This window comes from Sus scrofa, chromosome 12 (assembly GCF_054392235.1).
Source record: "Sus scrofa isolate SSC_HxYL_T2T_F1_AM1 chromosome 12, Sscrofa_HxYL_maternal_Yorkshire_Landrace_v2.0, whole genome shotgun sequence".
Classification (NCBI taxonomy): domain Eukaryota; kingdom Metazoa; phylum Chordata; class Mammalia; order Artiodactyla; family Suidae; genus Sus; species Sus scrofa.
In genome coordinates this window covers 54,850,555-54,874,340 of record NC_139394.1, presented here as the reverse complement: position 1 = coordinate 54,874,340, position 23,786 = coordinate 54,850,555, and the positions used below count along the sequence as shown (strand labels likewise).

The window sequence follows — 23,786 nt, the reverse complement described above, 5'->3', positions numbered from 1 at the left end:
TAGAAAGGTTTGGGAAGGTTTTGTGGGAGGTGACAGGTAGTCCAGCGCTCTTGCACCAGTTAGAGAAGTTGAGGAATGTTTTGAGAATACATTACTGAGTTTGAAATTGAGAGAGCAGCTGGTTTTTCATTCAGTAATTTTACCGAGCATCTGCTGTGCCTTGCCGTCCAATTCCAGCCTGAGGAGCTCACACTGGCTGAATGTTCTTACTGATGGTTATCCTGCAAGTGCCTTTGAGACATGTGCTGGGGTAACCTCCAGAGACATCCAGCCAGCAGAGTACACACCCTAAACAAAAGATCCTTTCAGGGTTAAATTGGCAAGGGAGTACAGATAGGTAAGCAGAGTCAGGAGGGTCTGACTTGACAGTTTGTATCACAGTTTTTTGTGTGTGTTCCATTTTCCTGGTCTGCATTCTGATAAAAGTTTTTTGGAAACAATGTCACAGACTTTGGGAAGAATTGAGTTGAGCAGTCTAGTCCAGTTACCTCATTAAACTGAGAAATTATGCAGAGGAAGGCAAGATTAGCTTGAACATGTTTTGCCCAAGTGTTACTTGTTTAATGCTGCTTGTACTTGAGTCAGAATCTGTTGGAACCACCTATGCTTGTTCAGAAATACACATTTAAATGTAAACAAATAGCAAAAATCTGTGTCATGTTACAATTGGATTATCTATAAACACATTCTCTGGGAACTTTCCTGATGATGGATTTTGTTTGGTGCTGTGAGTGTGTGAGCAGGTGGGAAATTGCGCTTAGGAATAGTAAATAGAACCTGCAGAGGCAGAGTTATACAGTGACTTCTTAATGTGACCTGCATAGAAACCGAGCTCATTTCCTTCCATCCATCCATGGGTATTGGTTTGACCATGTATATTTAGCTAGTCTGCCCTAAAATTAGTTTTCCATTTCTGCCCTACATCTCTGCAGCAGCTATTCTGCTAATCTAAGCGTCCTTCATCACTCAGGAAAGTCCCTCCTTTACTGCTGTGGCTTGGGTTCGATCCCTGGTCCAGGAACTTTCACCAGCCATAGGTATGGGCAAAAAAAAAAAAAAAAAGTTCCTCCTACATGGTCTTCCTGCTTTTACTTTTTCTCCTTGATTTTGCTTCCCCACAGCCTATTTTTATGTTTCCAGCTTCCCTTTAAAACATAAATGAAATCATGTCTCCCCCACCCTTGCAATACACCTCCCCTTCCACGTGCCCTCCCCACTCCCATGGGTCACCGTGATCTTGAAATATATTCTGAAGCCCTGCAGTGACCTGAAGGAAGCGTCTGGCCGCTGGTTAACATTGATGCCTTATTTCTTACTCCTCATTGCCCTGCCTCTTGCCCCACTAACTTCCTTGCTGTTCTTTGTACATTCCCAATGTGCTTCCCCCATTTCTCTGTCTTTGTCCTGCAGTTTCCTTGGCCTCAGACAGTCTTCCCCAGTTTCTCCACTTGGCCGATTGATTTTTATTCACTCAGGTGTCTGTTCAGTTCTCACCTCTTTAGAGATTATCCCTAGTTTGTCTACAGCCATACCACCCTGAACATGTCTGATCTCAGAAGCTAAGCAGGGTTGGGCCTGGTTAGTACTTGGATGGGAGAGATTATCCCTAGTTTGTTTGTTTTTCTTAATTCCCTCACTGGATTATAAATCCCCATGAGGGCTTTTTCTGTTTTGTTCGCTGCCTGCCGTGTCTCCCAATTTAGAAGTGTCCCTGTGGTTGAAGGAACGGATGAGTTATTGAGCATCATTGACCAGACATTGAAGAAAAAGTTGCCTGGATACATCTTTCCTCTTTTGTTCAGTAAGCTGGCTGGTCCAGTTTTTAATGTGCTCTGAATAACTGGGAGCTGCCTAAATTTTGATCCAGGCCAGTTTAGTCTTAGCAGTTAAAGTGTGATGCTTAAGAGTGCCGTCTCTGCAGACGAACGTGGGTTGGAATCTGAGTTTTACTAAGCTGTGATTGTAGACAAGCCAGTTAATTGCTTTCAGCCTCAGTTTCCTCAGCTTTATTTAATTTTTCCAGTTTCCTCAACTTTATTTATTTATTTATTTTTGGCCTTTTTAGGGCTGAACCTGATCCTTAACCCACCGAGTGAGACCAGGGATTGAACTTGTGTCCTCATAGATACTAGTCGGGTTCGTTACTACTGAGCCACAACTAGAACTTCAAGTTGCCTTACCTTTATTATTTAAAAAAATTTTTTTTTAGGGCCGTACCTGCAGCATATGAAGGTTCCCAGGCTAGGGGTCCAATCGGAGCTACAGCCGCTTTCCTACACCACAGCTGTGGCAACGCCAGATCTGTGCCGCGTCTGTGACCTACACCACAGCTCAAGGCCACGCCGGATCCTTAACCCACTGAGTGAGGCCAGGGATCAAACCCACAACCTCATGGGTCCTAGTCGGATTCGTTTCCGCTGCGCCACAACGGGAACTCTTTCCTTAACTTTAAAAGGGGGATGATCACCATCTTGAAGGAAATAGTGTATCAAGAGCCCTTATATCGCAGTGCCTGACGTTTTTCCTCTGCCGTGCAGTCTTTCACTTGGTCTCCTCTTAAACCACTCTCCTCTTTCCTCCCCCAGTAAAATAAAAGTGAGAATTGGAAAAAATGTAAATAATTTGTTAAGCAGAAAAATGATCATAGACTTTTATTAGCTTACTGGAATTGGGTCATAAAAATACCTTTGACAATTGTTTAAGTAACAAAGTGAAGACATTCCATATTCTGGAAAATCACTGGCTGGTACGGTCGCTACTAGATACCTGGTACGGTCGCTACTAGATACATATGTAGGGCTACTTAAATTTAATTAAAGTTAAATAAAATTTAAAATTCAGTTCCTTAGTCACACTGGCCTCATTCCGGGTGTTCAGTAACCACGTGGTTAGTGGCTCCCACACTAGCAGACAGAACAGATGCATAGAACACCTGCATCATTCCCGAAGCTGCTGTTGGACAGCAGTGTTCTAGAAAATATACCAGTCAGTATAGGCTGATAGAAACAGGGAAAGGAGAACGTTTGCTCTTTCCAATTTTGTAATTTATCTCTTAATTTTTATTTTGCTCATTCATCAGATGCCCCAGGCGGTTGATAGTTACGTATTTTTAGTCTGAAGACCCCCTCAAGCACTATCCCTCTCTTTGCCATTCCTTTCTTTTCCTTTTCTTTTTTTTTAAAACAAAGTCTCCAGTCACTGCAGTGTCTGTGGATGTGCCAGAGTAGAGCTACTGAGTCATGCTGAGATATGCAGGCTTCAGTCACTGGCAAGGCGAGTCGCTGTAGTTAGACATTATCATGATTTACAGTCATGCCCAACACAATGAGAAATTGCTGTGAAGTCTGAGTAGGCCAAGGACCTGCCGTGTAAGGCCCTGTGCAGTGGAGGATAGGATGAGCATGGAGTCGAGGAGAGAGAAGTAGTGGGTGGTTAAAAAGGAGGAGCCGCACCTAGAGCCTCTTCTCGGGGAGCTCCGCAGTCCAGGAGGGGAGACAGAAGGCAGGTGTACAAGAAACTGCACTGGAGCCTAGAAGGCAAAACAGGCTTAGGAGTTACTTTGAAAATTCAGAGTAGGAGTTCCCGTCGTGATGCAGCGGAAACAAATCTAAATAGGAACCATGAGGTTGAGGGTTCGATCCCTGGCCTCGCTCAGTGGGTGAAGGATTCGGCATTGCCGTGAGCTGTGGTGTAGGTCGCAGACTCGGCTCGGATCTGGCGTTGCTGTGGCCCTGGCATACGCTGGCAGCTGTAGCTCCGATTGGACCCCTAGCCTGGGAACCTCCATATGCTGTGGGTGCGGCACTAAAAAGACAAAAAAAAAAGAAAAAGAAAATTCAGAGTAGGACGAGCTGTTTAGGGAAGGGGTGGGGAGTATGTTTTGGGTGTCAGGGGAGGCCTTTGCTGCAGGAGATAAGCTGGGCTTATCTGGGCTGGGCTTTGGAAAATAAGCCTCCTTAGGACATGTGGAAACGGGAGTAGTGAGAGGTCACTTTCACAGTGGAAGAAATAGTGGGATGTGAGGTTGGTTGGAAGAGTATGTGAAGGGCCAGATTATGAAGGGATTGGTTAAGCGTTTGGATCTTACTCTGTGGGCCATCAAGTGAGGCTACTGAAAGGTAACAGCTGAAGTAGTGACGTGACTAGAATTTCTGCGGCCTGTTAAAAGGGCTGCCATGTAGGGAATGGATTTGGTGGGGAGGGAGGCTGGAGCAGAGGCTGTAGCGTTGATGTTGAGCCCTTTGCTGAGGGGCGTTGCGGTTATTGCGGGCTGATGTGAGAGACTCGCTCTAGAAGGTGGAAGAGACAGGACTCTTGAAACCTGCTCGTATGTTGACAAGAGGGGATATCAAAGATGACTCAAGGCTTCTAGGTCATGGTGAGTCAGAAAATGACTGGGTTCTTAACGGGAAGAGGAGGGACTGATTTGAGAACAAATGTCTTGACCTCAGTCAGGGACAGATTTTTGCATGAAGTCTGTGTACCTTTAGGTAGTTAGGTCTTAGCAGGCGTTGGAAGCATTTCCAGTCGGACTGGTGTTTGGAAAATTAGCCAGTGAGCTAATATTTGTTGAGTGTCTCCTGTGCAGCCAGTCCTGTCTATAGAGTGTGAGATTTCGAAGGATGTGTAAGTCATGCTATTGACTTGCAGACAACTCTTATTAAGAGTTGAATCTCAATCGGGAAAAATGCGTTTCATTTCTATTCAGTGCAAAGCAGCTCTGCTGGAGACAATGACGGGAGCAGCACACGGTCTCAGTCTTAGCGGAACTTGGGAAGCTGACAGAGGAAGGCAGTTTCTCAGAGCAGCAGCACACAGTCCTTTATAGTTGACTGCGTTTTCTCATCTCTTTTCCATCGAGGATTAGTTTCACCACCATCCAGTCTGCAACTGAGTAATCCCCGACTTCCCCCAACTCTGTATTTGGTCACTAATTCCTGGATCCGTTAAAGCTCTTTCATATGCTCTCCTCTCTGGGCTCATTCCAGTCGTTCTCAACCCGGAGAACCCTGCATGTTAGAATCACCTGCGGAGCTTTTAGAAACCCAGATTGATGCATCACCCAGCTTCAGCAAAGATCAGTATATCCCACAAGATATTTTTTTCAAACTGAGTCAAAATTGAATAAAAGAGTGTCTTACTTAATCATTTTTCATTAAATATAATTATATGTGTGCGTGGTTTGTACACATATACATAAATAAAATAAGATCATCTTTCCAAAGAAGTCCTGAATAGTGAGTTTTATTTGTAACTGTAGTAAATGGATTTTTTAAAGCAAACTTGTATTAAATAATGGCTTTGGGCTTTGTGAAAGCATCCAGGTTATGACAGAATTGCTAGACTTTATAAAGGGTGAAAAAAAGTAAAAATATGAAATTTCTCTTAGCACAATTTTATTTTTAATTTTTTCTTTTTTTCATTTTTATGGCCTATCCCGTGGCATATGGAAGTGTCCGGGCCAGGGATTGAATCCGAGCTATAGCTGCAATCTGTGCCTCAGTTGCAGCAATGCTGTATCCTTTAACCCACTGTGCTGGGCCAGGGATCAAAACCCAAGCTTCTACAGTGACTTGAGCTGCTGCAGTTGGATTCTTTTTTTTTTTTTGTCTTTTTGCCATTTCTTGGGCCCCTCCCACGGCATATAGAGGTTCCCAGGCTAGGAGTCTAATCGGAGCTGTAGCCTCTGGCCTACACCAGAGCCACAGCAACGTGGGATCCGAGCCTCATCTGCAACCTACACCACAGCTCACGGCAACGCCAGACCCTTAACCCGCTGAGCAAGGCCAGGGATTGAACCCGCAACCTTATGGTTCCTAGTCGGATTCGTTAACCACTGAGCTGAGCCATGACGGGAACTCCTGCAGTTGGATTCTTAACTCACTGTGCCACAGCAGGAACCCCTTTTAGCACTGTTATGTTTTTATTTTATTTTTTATTATTTTGTCTTTTCTAGGGCCGTACCCGTGGCATATGGAGGTTCCCAGGCTAGGGGTCTAATCGGAGCTGTAGCTGCCGCTTATGCCAGAGCCACAGCAGTGCCAACTCCGAGCTGCATCTGGGACCCACACCACAGCTCATGGCAACGCTGGATCCCTAACCCACTGAGCGAGGCCAGGGATCAAACCCTCAACATCGTGGTTCCTAGTCGGATTGTTTCTGCTGTGCCATGACGGGAACTCCACCAATATGTTCTTAATGATTCATACAAACTGTGTGTGTGTGTGTGTGTGAACTGGGAGAGTGCAGGCTGGCAGGGGTCTTACTATTCCCTTATACTCTCTTCCAGATGGTATTGCTGTCTTCTTTCCCCTTCCCTTCCTCTTTTCTTTAGGGTATTTTGTGAACTTGAATTCTCAATAGTAAACATACCACTTAGTTCTCATTTTTCACTAAACAACTTTGCTATGTTTAGCACTCTTGATTAGTGAATATTCAGTAATCCAGTGAAAGAAAAATTTCCTCTGCCATGTGACAGGGTTAGGAAAATCGTAGTGGTAGGAATTCATCACCAGTGAGGAGCTTATCCCCCTCCCCCCCCCTCCTTCCTTCCTCTCTCCCTGTCTCTCTCTCTTTTTTTTGGTAAGGAGCTTATCTTTTCTGTTGCCAATAAGGAAGATAGTATTTTCTGGGAAGATTGTACATTCTTTAGTGAAATAGAGATACATGAAAGACTCTTCTGTATGTCTGAAACAAAAATTGTTCCTGTAGTTCTGGAGTTCCCATGGTGGCTCAGTGGTTAACAAATCCGACTAGGATCCATGAGGTTGTGGGTTTGATCCCTGGCCTTGCTCAGTGGGTTAAGGATCCAGCCTTGCTGTGAGCTGTGGTGTAGGTCGCAGGTGTGGCTCGGATCTCGTGTTGCTGTGGCTCTGGTGGAGGCCGGAGGCAACAGCTCCGATTTAGACCCCTAGCCTGGAAACTTCTGTATGCTGAGGGAGCGGCCCTAGAAAAGGCAAAAAAGACAAAAAAAAAAAAAAAAAAAAAAAAAAAAAATCCATGTAGTTCTCAAAATAGATGTTATCATAGCTTTTGCAATCATTTTTCTTTTATCTAATGGATGTAGAGTAGGGACAAAGTCATTTAATAATTAAAGAATTCCACAAAGAACACTAATTCATTGCTAAAATTGGGGCTAGAAAGTAAGAACTATGGAAATGTAGAGAAAGGAAATATCAGGGTTTTGTTGATCAAAAACACTGAATGAATTCAGTGGGTTAGACAGGAGGAGGCTGAGGGGAATAGAAGTTGCATTTGAGGCAGGGAATGGGAAGAACATCTAGTTCCTAAATCAATTAATTAGTAAATATTTGTTTGATATCCTAACACTGGAGCAGAAAGTAAGTAGCATAGTACATGGGATGAGCATGGACTTTGGCTTAAGATCTTAAATCATGATATAGAACATTTTTATAATCTTAAAAAAATTTCCTCAAACTTCTTTGCATTTGACCCCATTTGCCGGACCTCTGGCAACTGCTAATCTGCTTTCTACACAGAGCCTAAAATATTTACTATCTGGCCCTTCACAGAAAAAGTTTGCCAACTGCTGACATTGAAGGAAGAGTCTTTTAGAATCATTGTTGATTCCTTTTCTGAATGTCTCCTTACTTGCTGATTAAATGTATGTATATGTATATATATGTATGTATATTTACATGGCAGTATTTATAGTGCTGTCGATATTGGTCTGTCTTTTTTTAAGGTATTCCTAGGGACTGTAGATTTTTTTTTTGTCTCAAGCATCTTTGGTATGGTCAAGCCTGATGAATTACCCAGAAAGCTCATCAGAATGGCCTCCAGTTGCATCGGTGAAGAGCAAGTGGGTATTACTTGGAAAGAAACGTGATTTAATTACAGTGCAAGTGCTTACATTCTTCACTGATACTTAGCATAGCTCTTTTGGAGAAACTGTAGGTTTTATCTCTTATTTAAATCTATAGGCTAAATTTTCAAAAGGAAAGTTGGAGGAAGAGAAAGAAGAAACCACAGCCGAAAAACTAGTCACTTGAAGACCTAGCAGTAAACCTTTAAACTAGAGACTGTTCTAAATACTTTAATCGTAATTACCCCTCATAGCCCTCTGAGGTGCTCTTTATTCCCACTTTTCCCTGTAAAACCGAAGCACCGAGAGGAGTAAGCGGCTTGCCGGAGTCACAGAGCGAGTCTGTGGGCAGGCTGGGTTCCCACCCAGTCAGGTGAGGCTCCAGGGTACATTCTCTTAAGGACTACATTGTGTTGCCTTTCTAAGAATTGTAATAGCAGCCACCATTTTTTGAGCAGGCCAGGTACTCTTACATGTATTAGCACATTTAATGTTTACAACATACTTGATATATGAGGAGGAGACATTTGCCTGATGTGTCAAACCAGAAAGTGGTGGGGCTGGGATTGGATCCCAATCCATCTAGCTCCAGAGCCTGTGCCTTTTCACCTCTGTGCCGTGCTGTAGATTCTCTCTGCATTATTTATTACTCAGCATGGTCATTGTGTATTTTTTCCTGGAAACAGTCTACCGCTTGGTGGTACTTCAAACAGACACGTTTCCCACAGAATAACATCTCAGCCATGGGTGCTCCCTCCATTACGCTATGAAATCGTCTGGCCGTTGCTATAGCAGTGGTAGATGCACTTGAGATCAGGGTTTCCTCCTACAAAAGATGCTGGGCGGCAGAGTTCACTCATGGTCTAGTGGTTAAGAATGTGGTATTGTCACTGCTATGGCTCACATCACTACTGTGGTTTGGATTTGATCCCTGGCCTGGGAACTCCACATGCTACAGGGCAGCCAAAAAATAAAAAATGAAAAACAAAGTAATTTGACACTACTTTGGTGCTACATTGTTTGGAAGAGGTGCAAATTAGATTGCTCTTTTAAAAAAACTCAGGAGTTGCTGTCATGGTGCAGCAGAAGCAAATCTGACTAGGAACCATGAGGTTGCAGGTTCCATCCCTGGTCTCGCTCAGCGGGTTAAGGATCCGGTGTTGACATGAGCTATGGTATAGGTTGCAGACACAGCTGGGATCCTGCATTGCTGTGACTATGGCATAGGCTGGCAGCTATAGCTCCAATTGGACCCCTAGCCTGGGAACTTTCATGTGCTGTGGGCGCAGCCCCAAAAAGCAAAATAAATAAATATTAAAAATCGTTGCAATTCTCACTTAAACAGAAAACCCTCAAGAGTTCTCGTCATGGGTCAATGGTTAACCTGACTAGGATCCATGAGGACGTGGGTTTGATCCCTGGCCTCGCTCAGTGGGTTGGGGATCTGGCGTTGCCTGAGCTGTGGTGTAGGTCACAGATGAGGCTCGGATCCCACGTTACTGTGTCTCTGACATAGGCTGGTGGCTACAGCTCTGATTCAACCCCTAGCCTGGGAACCTCCATATTCCTCAGGTGTGGCCCTAAGAAAAACAAAAGAGTCAATAACAACAACAACAACAAAAACCTCTCAAAGAGGCAACTCCTGATTTTAAGGCATAGTAGGTGCTTCACAAGTACTTGCAGAATGATAGAACCATCAAGTGCAATGGAAATGTGAAGTATTTACTGATGCTGTAGACTTGATGGATTGGAGCTCTTGGGCAAAATGTTCCCTAGAGTATAATGTGATTAAAACCAAGGTTAAAGGATTCAGTTTGCTTCAGGGAAGAAAAATCTGCTATCTAGAGCCTTAGGCTACCCCTGTGAAAACTTGGAACCTGTCTTTTGGGCAAATGAGATGCCACTGTAGCCATCAGTATGAACTAGCAAGATAAGGTGTCCCCTGGCTGTCCATTATTTGACTTATGCAGAGGCCAGTGAGTGACAGTCATTCTTGCCAGTGCCTTCTATGGAGGGCAAGGCTAGGTCTTGGCTTCTGATGATTTATTTTTCTCATGGAGCCTAGTATTATGCCTGTTCCACAAACCTATTGACTGATACAGTTTAGGAGGAAAATCTAAGAGAGTAAAAGACTGAAACCCTTTGCATGCATTTTCTGGATCCAGTATGCTACAAACACAGTCTTTATTTAAATCTTTGGCAGCGAAACACTCTGGGATATCTTTCCTTCGGCTGACCTAAGCCAGGCGGTCTTGCTCCAGGCTCTGTCAGATGCTGTCATTTTGTTTTTTCATTTTATTTTTCTGTTTTTGACTGTGCCTACGGCATGCATGAGTTTCTGGGCCACAGACTGAACCTCTGTCACAGCAGTGGACCTGAAACACTTCAGGGACAACATTGACTCCTTAACCGCTAGGACACCAGGGAACTCCTGACTTGTTTATTTATTTATTTCACTTTTTTTTTCTTTTTTTAAAGGGCTGCGCCTGTGGCATATGGAAGTTCCCAGGCTATGGGCTGAATCAGAGCTGCAGCTGCCTGCCTATGCCACAGCCATGACAGCGTAGCATCTGAGCCATGTCTGTGACCTACACCACTGCTTACTCACTGTTGGATCCTTAACCCATTGAGTAAGGCCAGGGATTGAACTCGCCTCCTATGGATACCATTTGGGTTTGTGACCTCTGAGCCACAACAGGCACTTTCCTGACTTGTCTTGTTTAATTGCCTGTCTTTTCCATTTGCCCTGTCACTTTGTAAAAATCATGTACCAAGATAGTTTTCTTTACTTTGACACTGCCACTGCATAGGTGCTTATTAAATTTTTAATGAACCTTTAGGTTATATAATTATCTTCTTAGATGAAAGTCTTTGGATAAATCAATAAATGAACAAAAAGTTGCAGCTCAGTCGGTCTTCGTTATAAACAGAACATTCCCAGACTGTGTGTGACTTGGGGAAGTACGTGCTGGGAGCCGAACTTTTTCCTCCAGGCTACTCATCCTGATACCAAGGATTGTCTTAGAAGGACTCCCGTTTTGGGCTTCTCTTTTGGTGTAGTGGGTTACAGATCTGGAGTTGTCACTGCAGCTGCTGTGGTGGGGTTCAGTCCCTGGCATGGGCACTTCAGTATGCCATGGGCATAGCCAAGAAAAAGGAAGTGCTCACATTTCTTGACCCTACCCCAAAACTGCTGAGTTTGGATACTTTCTCTGTTTAGTTCAAACTAGATGATTCTTACGCAGCCAGCTTAGGAATAATGTCATCAAGCATGATCTGAGCCAGTAGGTAGTTAGCTCCTGGTCATGGGTCTGTCCCCTTTCTGCTCCTCAGTTCATTGTCTGGGAATTGAACCAAAAGAGGTGATCCTTAGGTTCCTTCCCTTCCTGAAGTTTTGTGATATATAAAGCCCTTACACTTAGGTATTAGAAAATTTTGATTTCTGGAATTCCTGTCGTGGCTCAGTGGGAACAAATCTGACTAATATCCGTGAGGTCGCAGGTTCAATCCAGGTTCCTGGCCTCGCTCAGTGGGTTAAGGATCCGACGTTGCTGAGAGCTGTGGTGTAGGTTGCAGACGTAGCTTGAATCTGGTGTGGCTGTGGCTGTGGTGTAGGCTGGCAGCTGTTGTTCCGATTTGACCCCTAGCCTGGGAACCTCCCTATGCTGAAGGTGCAGCCTAAAAAGACAAAAAAACACACAAAAGGTACAGCTTAATTTGCATCTTTTCCAAATGAATAATAGCGATGAGTTTCAAGCATGTTAGGCTTTGCTTTTTGGTTTGGGATTTGTTAGTGTAGACTTACTCTATGAGGTGATGGAGTGTTTAAAGTAGCTTATTCAGTGTTTAGCAGTGTTTCCATTTCTGTTTTTACTTTTGTTCATCACCTCATACTTCTGATAATGTCCTGCTGATTTACCATGACTTTTAATTGATCAATCTTAATTTCCATGTCGATAAAACATTTGAAACTCATGAAGCTTTTCATAACTCAAAAAAAAATATTGTATAAACAGTTGTAGTTTAAACTGTTCGGTAATTCTGTAGTTGTGGAATGCAGAGAAGAGGGTGGAGGAAATTCTGACAGTTCTGAGTGCATGTGCCAGTTGTGGTCGTTTCTCATTTTCACAACACCAAAAAGTGTATCTCCCTCTCCCCTCAATTTTACATGTAGAGAAACCGAAGCTCAGAAAGATTAACTGCCCATGGTCCCTTTAGCTAGTTACTAAAAGGATTTGGACGCCAGACTCCACTACAGGTATATATCAGTTTAATTGAAGCATAAGATACGTGCAGAAAAGAGCAAATCATTAGTATAGAACTCAACATTGTAAATCAACCATAATAGAAAAAATAAAAATCTTACCCAAAAACCCTCAATGAATTACCAAAGTGAAACATGGGTGTAACCACTACACAACAACAAAAAGGAGGTTACCAGCACCCTAGAGGGTACCCCTCATGTGCCCTCCGCTACCACGCCCCTGCCAATCTTCCAAATGAGGGTACGCGTTATCGTGACACCCTCGATTGATCTTGCCGCAAGTGATAGCAGGTCTCGAACAAAATTTAATCTTACTCCTCATTTGTATGTCCTTTTACATTTTCTGTTAAAACATCTAGAAAATTGATGCTGGCTTTTCTTTAAAGATGCCCGTCAACACCATTGCTTTCTCTTCGGAAAAAAGTGTAACTTTTGTACAGTCACATGAACTTATTTACTGCTTTGTGTTAGATGCATCCCCATTTAGGGTAAATAGTTGCAATTTCTTGCCTCTTTAGTGCAAGTAGCTATGAAGAACTCTTCAAAACCAGTGATGCATAAATTCGTAGAATACAAGTGTAGACCTGAGTAACAGCGCCTTGCTGAGATTTTTAAAGTATAATAATAGGATTGTTGTAAGTACTGTTTTCCTTTAGTTTTTTGTTTGTTTGTTTGCTGTTTGTGTCTTTTTAGGGCTGCACACACGGCATATGGAAGTTTCCAGGTTAGGGGTTGAATTGGTGCTGCACCTGCTGGCCTACACCACAGCCACAGCAATGCCAGATCTGAGCTGCATCTGCAACCTACACCACATCTGGCAGTGCCAGATCCTTAACCCACTGAGTGGGACCAAGGGTCTGACCTGTGTCCTCATGGATACTAGTTGGGTTCATAATGCACAGAGCCGCAATGGAAACGCCTAGCTAGTGTTTTTAAAGCAGTATTTGGTTTATATATTAGTAGGCTAAATAATTGCAGTATTTTTAAAATATGTTATAGGAATTCTCATCTGATATGTAACTCATGAGCACAGTGCAGTTTAGCAGCTATAAGCAAACTTTCATCATCTAAGTGCCTTCTACTTGATTTTCCCAGGAATACTGATTTACACCTGAAATATCCAGGGCTTTTTTTTGTTTTGTTTTTTTTAACTCAGGTGTTTATGTAATATGGATACTCTAGATAAGGGAAAAAAGTTCCTTACTGTATGTATGGAAATTTGTTTAGTATTTAAACAAATTTCTCTTTAAATATTTTTTTTATAATTATGAAACGCATTTGTTATAGAGTACTTGAAATGTGCAGGAAAGCACAAGGAAGAAAAGAATTCTCTCATAATCCCCCCTTTCAGTGAGATCTACTTTATTTTGTGGTATTTGTCCTTTTACTACTCATATATGTGAATATTTATAATAAAATTGGAATTATAAAATATACTTAGTTTCACAGCCTGCTTTTTTCTGTTATAATTATTCTTTCAGTGTGCATATTTAGTATTACATATTTATTTGAAAACATTAATAGTTGCATAACAACTTCAAGCTCATGTACCACTTAGTTTAGGCCCTGTGCTAGGCTCTGAGATGCAGGTTTGATCTGCATTCTTCCACTTTGGTGAGCAGATATGATGAGTAAGGGCCTGATTAAAGTCATGCTGGAGATGGGATACAGAAGATAGGAAAAATTCTGGAGAATGTTAAGTCAGATTTTGAGTTGGGGTAGTGTCACTTATTAATTTATTAATTTATGGGCCATACAAAGGAAGAGCAATTATGCCTGAAGTTTTTTTTTTTGTTGTTGTTGTTGTTTTTTGTCTTTTTAGGGCTGCACCTGCAGCATATGGAGGTTCCCAGGCTAGGGGTCAAATCGGAACAACAGCTGCCAGCCTACACCACAGCCACAGCCACACCAGATTCAAGCTACGTCTGCAACCTACAGCACAGCTCTCAGCAACGTCGGATCCTTAACCCATTGAGCGAGGCCAGGGATTGAACCTGCATCCTCATGGGAACTAGTCAGATTCATTTCCCCTGAGCCACAGTGGGAACTCCTGAAGTTTTGTTTTGGATATAGAGAATTTAATGTGCCTGTGGGCCGCTGGGGAGAAATATCCGTTGGGCAGATGGATAGATGAAGCTGAGAAGAGGGCTCTCTACTAGAGAGATGGATCCATGGATCATCGGCACTAGGTTTTGGTATCAGCCACAAGATCAAAGATCTGGTGTAATTGCCTTGGGAGAACATCCAGTTGAGAAGAAGGCCATGGATAGACCTCGTGGGGGAGTGTTGGTGGTCAGAGGTTGGGAGGCATGCAGAGAAGCACGTCATGAGACAGACGGAATGGAAGAGAAGGTGGCATTGTGGTGGCTGAAAGAAGAGAAGAAAAGAGGGATGAACAGTCGTGTCCTCTGCCGTGTCGTATAGGTCTGGGAAGAGGACCACTGGCAAGTGTCTGTTGGGTTTGGAAATTAGAAGATCATCAGTGAGAGGAGTTTCAGGGCAGTGGTAGGAACAGAGAGAGGGAATGGGGGGGGAATAGTGGGTGGGGAAATGCGCCTGGTAGCTCAGGATGGAGGGGCAGCACGTGTGGAAGGAGAGTTTTACTAGGTAGAGACCTGGACAGGTTTATGTGTTGATGAGAAGAACCCAGCTGAAAGACATTGAGTTGCTGGAGAAGGGGTGGTGGTTGATAAGGCAGAGAACCTGAGGAGGTGATGGGTTTGGAGCAGGGGTGGGGGGGGTTTGGAGAGGAGGGAGATGGTTTCTCTGAGAAAGCATGGGACAGATGGCAGTGGTTGCTGGTATGGTGGGAGTTGTTGGCAGTATTCTCAAGATACTGGCTAAGCATGAGGCAAACTGGGTGGGAGATGGGCTTGAAGGCAGTGTCACGTTTTGGAATGCCTGTGGTTGGGGAGAGAGATGAAGAGACTGAGGCCCAGAGGGTGATGCAGCAGCACTGTGGTTCCCTAGTTAGAGACCATGACTTTTGCATGGTTGCATGAGTCCCTTCCAAAACTCCAGGTAAAGGAGGAGAGAAGTTTCTTGATTATTTGCTTCCCCAGGAAAGCCTTCCCTGAGGTCCTAAGTTACATTTCTTTCTTGTAGGCTCTCATAGCTCTGTTCTTTCTTTCTAGTGCTCATTAGACTTGTAGTTTTGCATTTGGTTGTTGCAGTTGTTGTTGCGATGATAGAAGTTTACTTTCCCCAGTAACTAAAAGCTCTGAGGAAAGTTAGGTCTGATTTTGCTTATCACTGTACAAGGTCTGGCACCTTGTAGATACTTGGTAAATGTTTCTTAAATTTTTTGGGGGGGTCTTTTTTATTTAGGGCTGCACCTGTGGCATATGGAAGTTCCTAGGCTAGGGGTCAAGTCGGAGCTGCAGCTGCCGGCCTACACCACAGCCACAGCAACGTGAAATCCTTAACCCACTGAGCAAGGCCAGGGATTAAACTTGCATCCTCACGGATACTAGTGGAGTTCATAACTCACTGAGCTGCAACAGGACCTCCGTGTGTTGAATTTAATGCATTGAATACAGTGGTTCTCACCTTTTCTGATCTGCCCTAGCTCATCTGTGAAACATGACTTGCTTCCACCTGAACCATTATTGACTGCCTGGGGCCTTCCTGAAGGAGGCCAGGTGTCAGGTGGTGTGGGGTAGTAGTTAATAGAGCACAGGCCCTGAAGTGAAAATGCCTGGGCTCACAACCCAGCCTCGCCTCTCACCAGCTTCATGACTTGGGGCAAATTCTTAATCTCTCTGTGCTCCAGTGTCCTCATCTCTAAAGTGTGGCTGGTAAAATAGTACCTACCCCATGACGTTGTCATGAAGCTTGCATGAGAATGCACAGTAAGTCTGTAAAACAGCATGTGACACGTAGAAGTTAGTTCCTGCTCCTAGTGGTCTGCAGAAGTCTCCTTGGTGATTTTGGTAATCCGTCCTTGAGACTTCTGGCTTTGTGGTGAAGGACTTTTGGGGCAGGTACCTATTTGCATCTTACGTGCATCTGTTCCTTGTCGTATATTGAATACTGATCTTGAGGGAAACTGAGAAGAAGTCCCTGGGCCATGGCAAGAGCCCGAATCAAAAGCAGTGTTAGTCTTGTAGGCCTAGCAATAAGAAATGGCCGAAATGTCCTGGGACTGCATTGGACCCTTGAGCAACGCTAGGGGCTAACCTTCCTGCACAGCTGACAATCTGTGGCTTGGAGTTGGTCCTGTGTGACCCCAGTTCCTCTGTTACCTGTGGATTCAACCAGCTGCGAGTCGTGTAGTACCGTATCGTATTTACCATTGGAAAACACTGTGTATGTATAAGAAGAGCCGCGCGGTTCAGACCCGTGTTCAGCTGTAGTTGTTGGGGTTGCCGTCCTAGCTGTGGGAGGAGGGATGACGGAATGCTGTACCGTGGTAAACGTGAGTCTTTGTTTCCTTGCAGAGGAGGTGGCCAAGTTGGAGAAGCACTTGATGCTTCTCCGACAAGAGTATGTCAAGCTACAGAAGAAACTGGCAGAGACAGAGAAGAGATGCACCCTTTTGGCTGCACAAGCAAACAAGGAAAGCAGCAGTGAATCCTTCATCAGCCGCCTGCTGACGATTGTGGCCGACCTGTACGAGCAGGAGCAATACAGGTGCGCTCTTGCCGCCGGGCTAGTTCGGGGAAGCAAGCCCTTTTGCTTTATTCCCAGGCCACCTTGCAACGTCTCCTCTCTTACTGACTTTTTTCCCAAGTTTATTTTTTTAATATTGAGAAGCATTTAGTCTCTAGAATGTAAGGCCCTGGAGGCCAGATTTTGTCTCTTTTGTTTGCTACTTATCTTCAGCACAGAGTATGGGAATCATGGTGATAGCATCACTGGTACGAATAGGAATTAGCTCACAGGTCCAGGAATTCAGAGGGGAGAGGTCACTTGGGCCGGTCAAAGAAGGAGTCTTAGAACCAGTGGGTAGTGCAGCATGATGGTTCAGGGTGCACTCTGCAGCCACACAGCCTGTGTTAGAAGCTCAGCTGGCCACCTACTGGCTATGTGACCTTGAGTCATATGATAGGCCTCAGGTCCCCAGTCTGTAAAATGGGGATAATAATACTGCTGTGTACCTTAGGTTGGTGTGTGGCTTAAATTAATAAATGCTTCGTTTATTTAAGCACTTAGAACAGCAGGGTCTGCCATATAGTGAGTTTTCAGGTTTTAGCTGTTGTTTTTGAGTTTGGAGGTCAATGTTAAAGGCTAAGTAGGATTTAATAAAGACAGTGATATTACTAGTCGAGGGAGTGGCTGAGAACAGGCTCAGGCAGGGGAACGTGGGGAGGATGCGGAGGACAGTGAGGGCATGGGTCCATGTAGGGGAGCGCTGGGGGAGGTGGGAAAGGTGGGGTGAGTTGCGTTGAGATGCCACGGTGAGGACTTTGGACTTGATCCTCTAGGAAGTGTGCCGCAGAGGGTTTTTGAGTTACAGGACTGTCATCATCAAAGCGGTGATTTAGGGCGATGAACCCGCTAACATCATATGGACGAAATCTTAAAGAGAAGAGAGCAGCTGTGAGGTTGTGAATTGTCCAGACCGGAAGCGATGAGGGCTTGACCTAGGATCTGGCAGTAGATGCGGAAGAGAAACATGGATGTGAGTGTGCCCAGAAAGGAGGGTTTGGCTGATGGGGAGAAGGATGATTGCACTAAATAAGACATAGCAAAGTTTCAAAATAAATTATGACATTTATTTATGTATTTATTTAGTCTTTTTATTTCTTTCTTTCTTTTTTTTTTTTTTTTTTGCCTTTTCTAGGGCCACTTCCCACAGCATATGGAAGTTCCAAGGCTAGGGGTCTGATCGGAGCTGTAGACGCCGGCCTACACCAGAGCCACAGCAACTCGGGATCCGAGCCGCATCTGCGACCTACACCACAGCTCACATCAATGCCGGATCCTTAACCCACTGAGCAAGGCCAGGGATCGAAACCGAAACCTCATGGTTCTTAGTCGGATTTGTTAACCACTGGGTTGTGATAGGAACTCCCAAAATAAATTATGACGTTTAAAACAGTTCAAATTCCAGAACTGCCATCTACCATCTTAATCATTCCTGAAAGAAAAGTTTAGTATCAAAAAAACAGTGTGTAGGCGTTCCCATCGTGGCTCAGTGGTATCGAACCCGACTAGTATCCACTGAGGATGCAGATTTGATCCCTGGCCTCCCTCGGTGGGTTGGGGATCCGGCATTGCCATGAGCTGTGGTGTAGGTCACAGTTTCAGCTTGGATCTTGAGTTGCTGTGGCTGTGGTGTAGGCCGGCAGCTGTAGCTCCGATTCAACTCCTAGCCTGGGAACCTCCATATGCTGTGGGTGGGGCCCTGAAAAGACAAAAAAACAAAAAACAGTATGTACATATCTGAGTGAAGGACAGCCCTTAAAAATCTAATGGATGTAGCTACTCGTAAAATATCGTTCACTGTCATTTTTTTCCCTCCTCTCTTTTCCAAGGACAGGTGAAAACTTCATTTCCACTGGCCCCAGGGAAGCCTGACATAATTTTTTTTTTTCCCCTGTGGTTCTGGTGGGTCTCTCTTAGGCTTCTAAAACCTGTCCTTTATCTAGAAAAGGCTAAATACCTTTGTTATCTACAGCTGATAATCAGATGGGGAATGGAGACTTGAGAGAGGACCTCGCTTTTGAGGTGGAATAACTGAAATTGGAATATCAATTTCTTTCTTCTTTCTTTCTTTCTTTGCTTTTCCTTTTCCTTTTTCTTTTTCTTTTGCCTTTTTAGGGCTGTACCTGAAGTATATGGAGATTCCCAGACTAGGGGTCAAATTGGAGCTGCAGCTGACAGTCTACACCACAGCCACAGCAATATGGGATCTGAACTGTGTCTGGGACCTACACCACAGCTCACAGAAATGCAGGATCCTGGAGTTCCCATCGTGGCACAGTGGTTAACAAATCCGACTAGAAACCATGAGGTTGCGGGTTCGGTCCCTGCCCTTGCTCAGTGGGTTAACGATCCGGCGTTGCCGTGAGCTGTGGTGTAGGTTGCAGACGTGGCTTGGATCCCGCGTTGCTGTGGCCCTGGTGTAGGCTGGTGGCTACAGCTCCGATTAGACCCCTAGCCTGGGAACCTCCATATGCCACGGGAGCGGCCCAAGAAATGGCAAAAAGACCTAATTAATTAATTAATTAATTAAAAAAAAGAAAAAGAAATGCAGGATCCTTAACCCACTGAGCAAGGCCATGGGCTGAACCTGCATCTTCACTGATGCTAGTCAGATTCGTTAACTGTTGAGCCATGATGGGAACACCTGGAATATGAATTTCTGAAGCAAATGCTCTTTTTTTTTTTTTTTTTTTTTTGTCTTTTTTGCTGTTTTGTAGATCGCTCCTGTGGCATATGGAGGTTCCCAGGCTAGGGGTCAAATTGGAGCTGTAGCCGCTGGCCTACGCTAGAGCCACAGCAACGTGGGATCCGAGCTGCATCTGCAACCTACACCACAGCTCACGGCAACGCTGGATCGTTAACCCACTGAGCAAGGGCAGGGACCGAACCCGCAACCTCATGGTTCCTCGTCGGATTCGTTAACCACTGCGCCACGATGGGAACTCCTGAAGCAAATACTCTTTTACCAAGATAGGAAAAAAATGCCTTGTCCCATGAACATGCTTATTTTTTTTTCTGCTTTTTGGTTGTACCCATGGCATGCAGAAGTTCCTGAGCCAGGGATTGAACCTGCCCCACAGCAGTGACCTGAGCCACTGCAGTAACAATGCTGGATCCTTAACTCGATTAGCCACATGGGAACTCTACCATGAACGTGCATTTTGTTGAATAATTTTTTTTTTAATCTTTTTTGCCTTTTCTAGGGCCATTCCTGCGGCATATGGACGTTCCTAGGCTAGGGGTCAAATCCTAGCTGTAGCTGCAAGACTACACCACAGCCATATCAACTTGGGATCCGAGCCGTATCTGCGACCTACACCACAGCTCACGGCAACGCCGGATCCTTAACCCACTGAACAAGGCCAGGGATCGAACCCGAAACCTCATGGCTCCCAGTCGGACTCGTTAACCACTGTGCCACGACAGGAACTCCTTGTTGAAGAATTTAAATAGTGTTTTTATGTGCATTTCAGCAATCGGAGTAACGAGTCAAGTGTTAAAATTTTTCTTTCTTTTTTTAAAATTACTAGTATTTTTTGTTTCTTTAGGGCCGCACCCACTGCATATGGAAGTTCCCAGGCTAGGGGTCTAGTAGCTACTGGCCAACACCACAGCCACAGCAATGCCAGATCCAAGCCATGTCTTCCACCTACACCTCAGCTCACGGCAATGCTGGATCCTTAACCCACTGAGCGGGGCCAGAGATTGAACCAGGGTCCTCATGGATAATACTTGGGATCGTTACCCTGGGCCACGACGGGAGCTCCTTAAAAATTTTAAATTGAGGAGTTGTTGTTGTGGCTCGGTGGTTAACGAATCCCACTAGGAACCATGAGGTTGTGGGTTCAATCCTTGGCCTTGCTCAGTGGGTTGAGGATCTGGCGTTGCTGTCAGCTCAGACACGGCTCAGATCTGGCATTGCTGTGGCTGTGGTCTAGGCCGGCAGCTGTAGCTGGGATTAGACTCCTAGCCTGGGAACCTCCCTATGCTGCAGGTGTGGCCCTAAAAAGACAAAAGACAAATAAATAAAGTAAAAATTTTAAATTGAACGTTGTGGAAGAAATTGGTTCACTTCCTTTATTTTTACTTAAGTTCAGGAGAAGGCTTTTGTCCCATAAGATAGTAAACGATGGTTATATGTAGTTATTTATTGTTTTAATTCTTTTAGCAATCAAACATAATTTTTCCTATTAATGTGTTTGAGACACTCTAGTAAGAAGCTCTGTATGCTTCCTCTCCAATAACAGCATCCTAGTATCCATATTTTAAAAGGAAATGCCTTTAATTGTCTAGAATGAAATTTAATAAAATCAGTTACTAGTCCTGGAGTTCCTGCTGTGGTGTAGCAGGATTACCGGCGTCTTGGAAGCGCTGGGATGCGGGTTTGATCCCCATGCCTGGCACACTAGGTTGAGGAGCCACGTTGCTTGTTGCTGCAGCTGTGGCTTTGGTCATGACTGAGGCACGAGTGTGATCCCTGGCCTGGGAACTCCATGTGCCGCAAGGTGGCCAAAAGTGAAAAAAAAAAAATTACTAGCTTCGTAATTGTTTGTGCGTAGAGTCTTCATGGACCTGAGCTGTCCAATTTTCCATTTTTGAACTGTATTTTAAAAAAATTATTATTAGAGATTACTAGTGAAATCCTTCTCTTTATTTCCCTTTGGGATGTTAGACTACAAAAGAAAAAAGTTTGACTTGACATTAATGAATAGTAGTAGGAATTTTATAGACACATTTATTTACAAATTTGTATTGACGTATATAGTTGATTTATAATGTGTTAATTTCTACTGTACAGCAAAGTGACTCAATTCATTTATCTGTTCTTTTTCATATTCTTTTCCATTATGGTTTACTGTAGGATAGGACATATAATTCCCTGTGCTATACAGTAGAACCTTACTCTTTATTCATATTATATATACTTGTTTGCATCTGCTAATCCCAAACTCCCAGTCCTTCTCTCCCCTACCCCTCAACCTGCCTTGGCAACATCAGGTCTATTCTCTATATCTGTGTGTCTGTTTTTGTTTTGTAAATACATTGCTTCGTGTTGTATTTTAGATTCCTTGTAAGTGATATGGTATTTGTCTTTCTCTTTCTGACTTAATTTGCTTAGAAACATTGATTTTTATGATTTTGTGGCCAAGGTCAGATTTGTGGCAGAAACAGTAAAGTTAATAGTCGTTTATGTTATTAGAATTTAGTATTTTATAAGATGAATAGTTTACTCTCCACCAGTGCTTTACACCCGAATACACCATAGCAAACAAGAAATTAAACATTTCTTTATATAGAAAAAAGAAAAGAATTTAATACTTTATAAATAAATTCAGAGTTTAAAAATTATTTGTGCTTTGTAAAGAGCTGCATGTTTTCAGGGTTTTTTTTAAACCTTATCATAGGGTATAATCTGAGACAGTGTTTTATGTTCCGTTTTAAATAGAGTATCAATTCTCTTTCTTCTTTATTTATCAATAGTATTCTATGTTAATAGTATTTTCTAGTATTTTGCAATAATAAGTACCCTATTACTCTTTTCAGCTAACATAACTAGTTGCAGCTTGTTTAGTTCTTTGATAGTTTTTTTTTTTTTTTTTTGGTCTTTTTGCCATTTCTTGGGCCCCTCCCATGGCATATGGAGGTTCCCAGGCTAGGGGTCCAATCAGAGCTACAGCTGCCAGCCTACATCACAGCCACAGCAACGCAGGATCTGAGCCACTACGCAACATACACCACAGCTCATGGCAACACTGGATCCCTGACCCACTGAGCGAGGTCAGGGATTGAACCCACATCCTCGTGGATAATAGATTCATTTCTGTTGCACCACAACGGGAGCTCCTAAAGTATGTTCTGGCTGGTGCTTTTGTGGGGTAAAATATATCTGCTTTGGGCATTATATAGAAACAGTATTCTGTTTGGGTCTTCTTTTAAGTAAATGAATTAATTCATGTAATAACTTTTTTCTTTCTTTTTTCATGTAATAGTTATTGTGATTTAGTTTCTAAAGGCTTTCTAACCTGACAAATTATTTTAAAGGGGAATATGAAAGTTTAAAAAAACATACAGATACAAGCAGGATGATGATGATTGTGGACTGCTGCCAACATAGCCATATGGCACGTGCTTGTGTCACCCAGTGGGTCATCCTTAGGTTTTTGTTAACTGCTCACATGATTTCCTGCCTTGGCATTTGGCATTTCAGAGTTAAATATAAATAACTATTTGGAAAGCTGTTTTTGTATAGTGGTATGTCATAGATAAGGAAACATGTTTGAAAAAAAGATTCTTCTCACCTCATTTCTCTATAAATTGTTGAGTAAGAAATGGCCAGTAATAGATCTGAATATTTCTGGTGAGAACAGGAGTCTAGATAGTGGGTTTCTTAATCTTGACTGCTTTGTCGAAGCTAATTTGTTCAGGAGTTCCCGTCGTGGCTCAGTGGTTAGTGAATCTGACTAGGAACCATGAGGTTGTGGGTTTGATCCCTGGCCTTGCTCAGTGGGTTAAGGATCCGGCGTTGCCATGAGCTGTGGTGTGGGTTGCCCACGCGGCTCGGATCCCGCGTTGCTGTGGCTCTGGCGTAGGCTGGCAGCTGCAGCTCCGATTCGACCCCTAGCCTGGGCACCTCCATATGCCGCAGGAGCAGCCCAAGAAATGGCAAAACGACAAAAAAAAAAAAAAGCTAATTTATTCATAGCTTTTTGTCTAACCTTACTTGACCGTTAATATAGTATAGAGCTTTGCAGCACCGTAGTCTCAGAACTGTCATCATAAGCTTTCTGTCTTTCTCTCCCTGATGTTTTATTTTGATCTTTTTTTCTGCATATAAAATGTCTTCTACTTTTTATATGACTATTAATCATCCCGTGTAACTCGTAGGTTCACCATCAATATGTGCCATGAAGGAATGTCATTGAAAGCAGGACATCCCATGTGAACTAAAGCTAGAAGTTCAAAATAGAAAACATGTGTAGCAACATATTATAAATATAACCCATCAGAATTCGGTGCTTGGGTAGAGAAGTAATTTTCCTGTCACCT

At 43.6% G+C, this 23,786-nt stretch overlaps 1 protein-coding gene across 10 annotated transcripts in view; it reads left to right on the top strand.

The window, feature by feature from the left end:
* ANKFY1 (ankyrin repeat and FYVE domain containing 1) overlaps window positions 1-23,786 on the top strand; it is an 88,930-nt gene that overhangs the window by 1,632 nt on the left and 63,512 nt on the right. For all 10 annotated transcript variants that reach the window (XR_014821498.1, XR_014821497.1, XR_002337325.2 and 7 more), the window contains exon 2: window positions 16,529-16,721. Coding sequence is in view for 1 of the 10 variants with exons in the window: in XM_013981229.3 (XP_013836683.2) it covers window positions 16,529-16,721 (193 nt within the window). In the remaining 9 variants the exon portion in view is untranslated. The remainder of the gene's footprint in view (window positions 1-16,528; window positions 16,722-23,786) is intronic.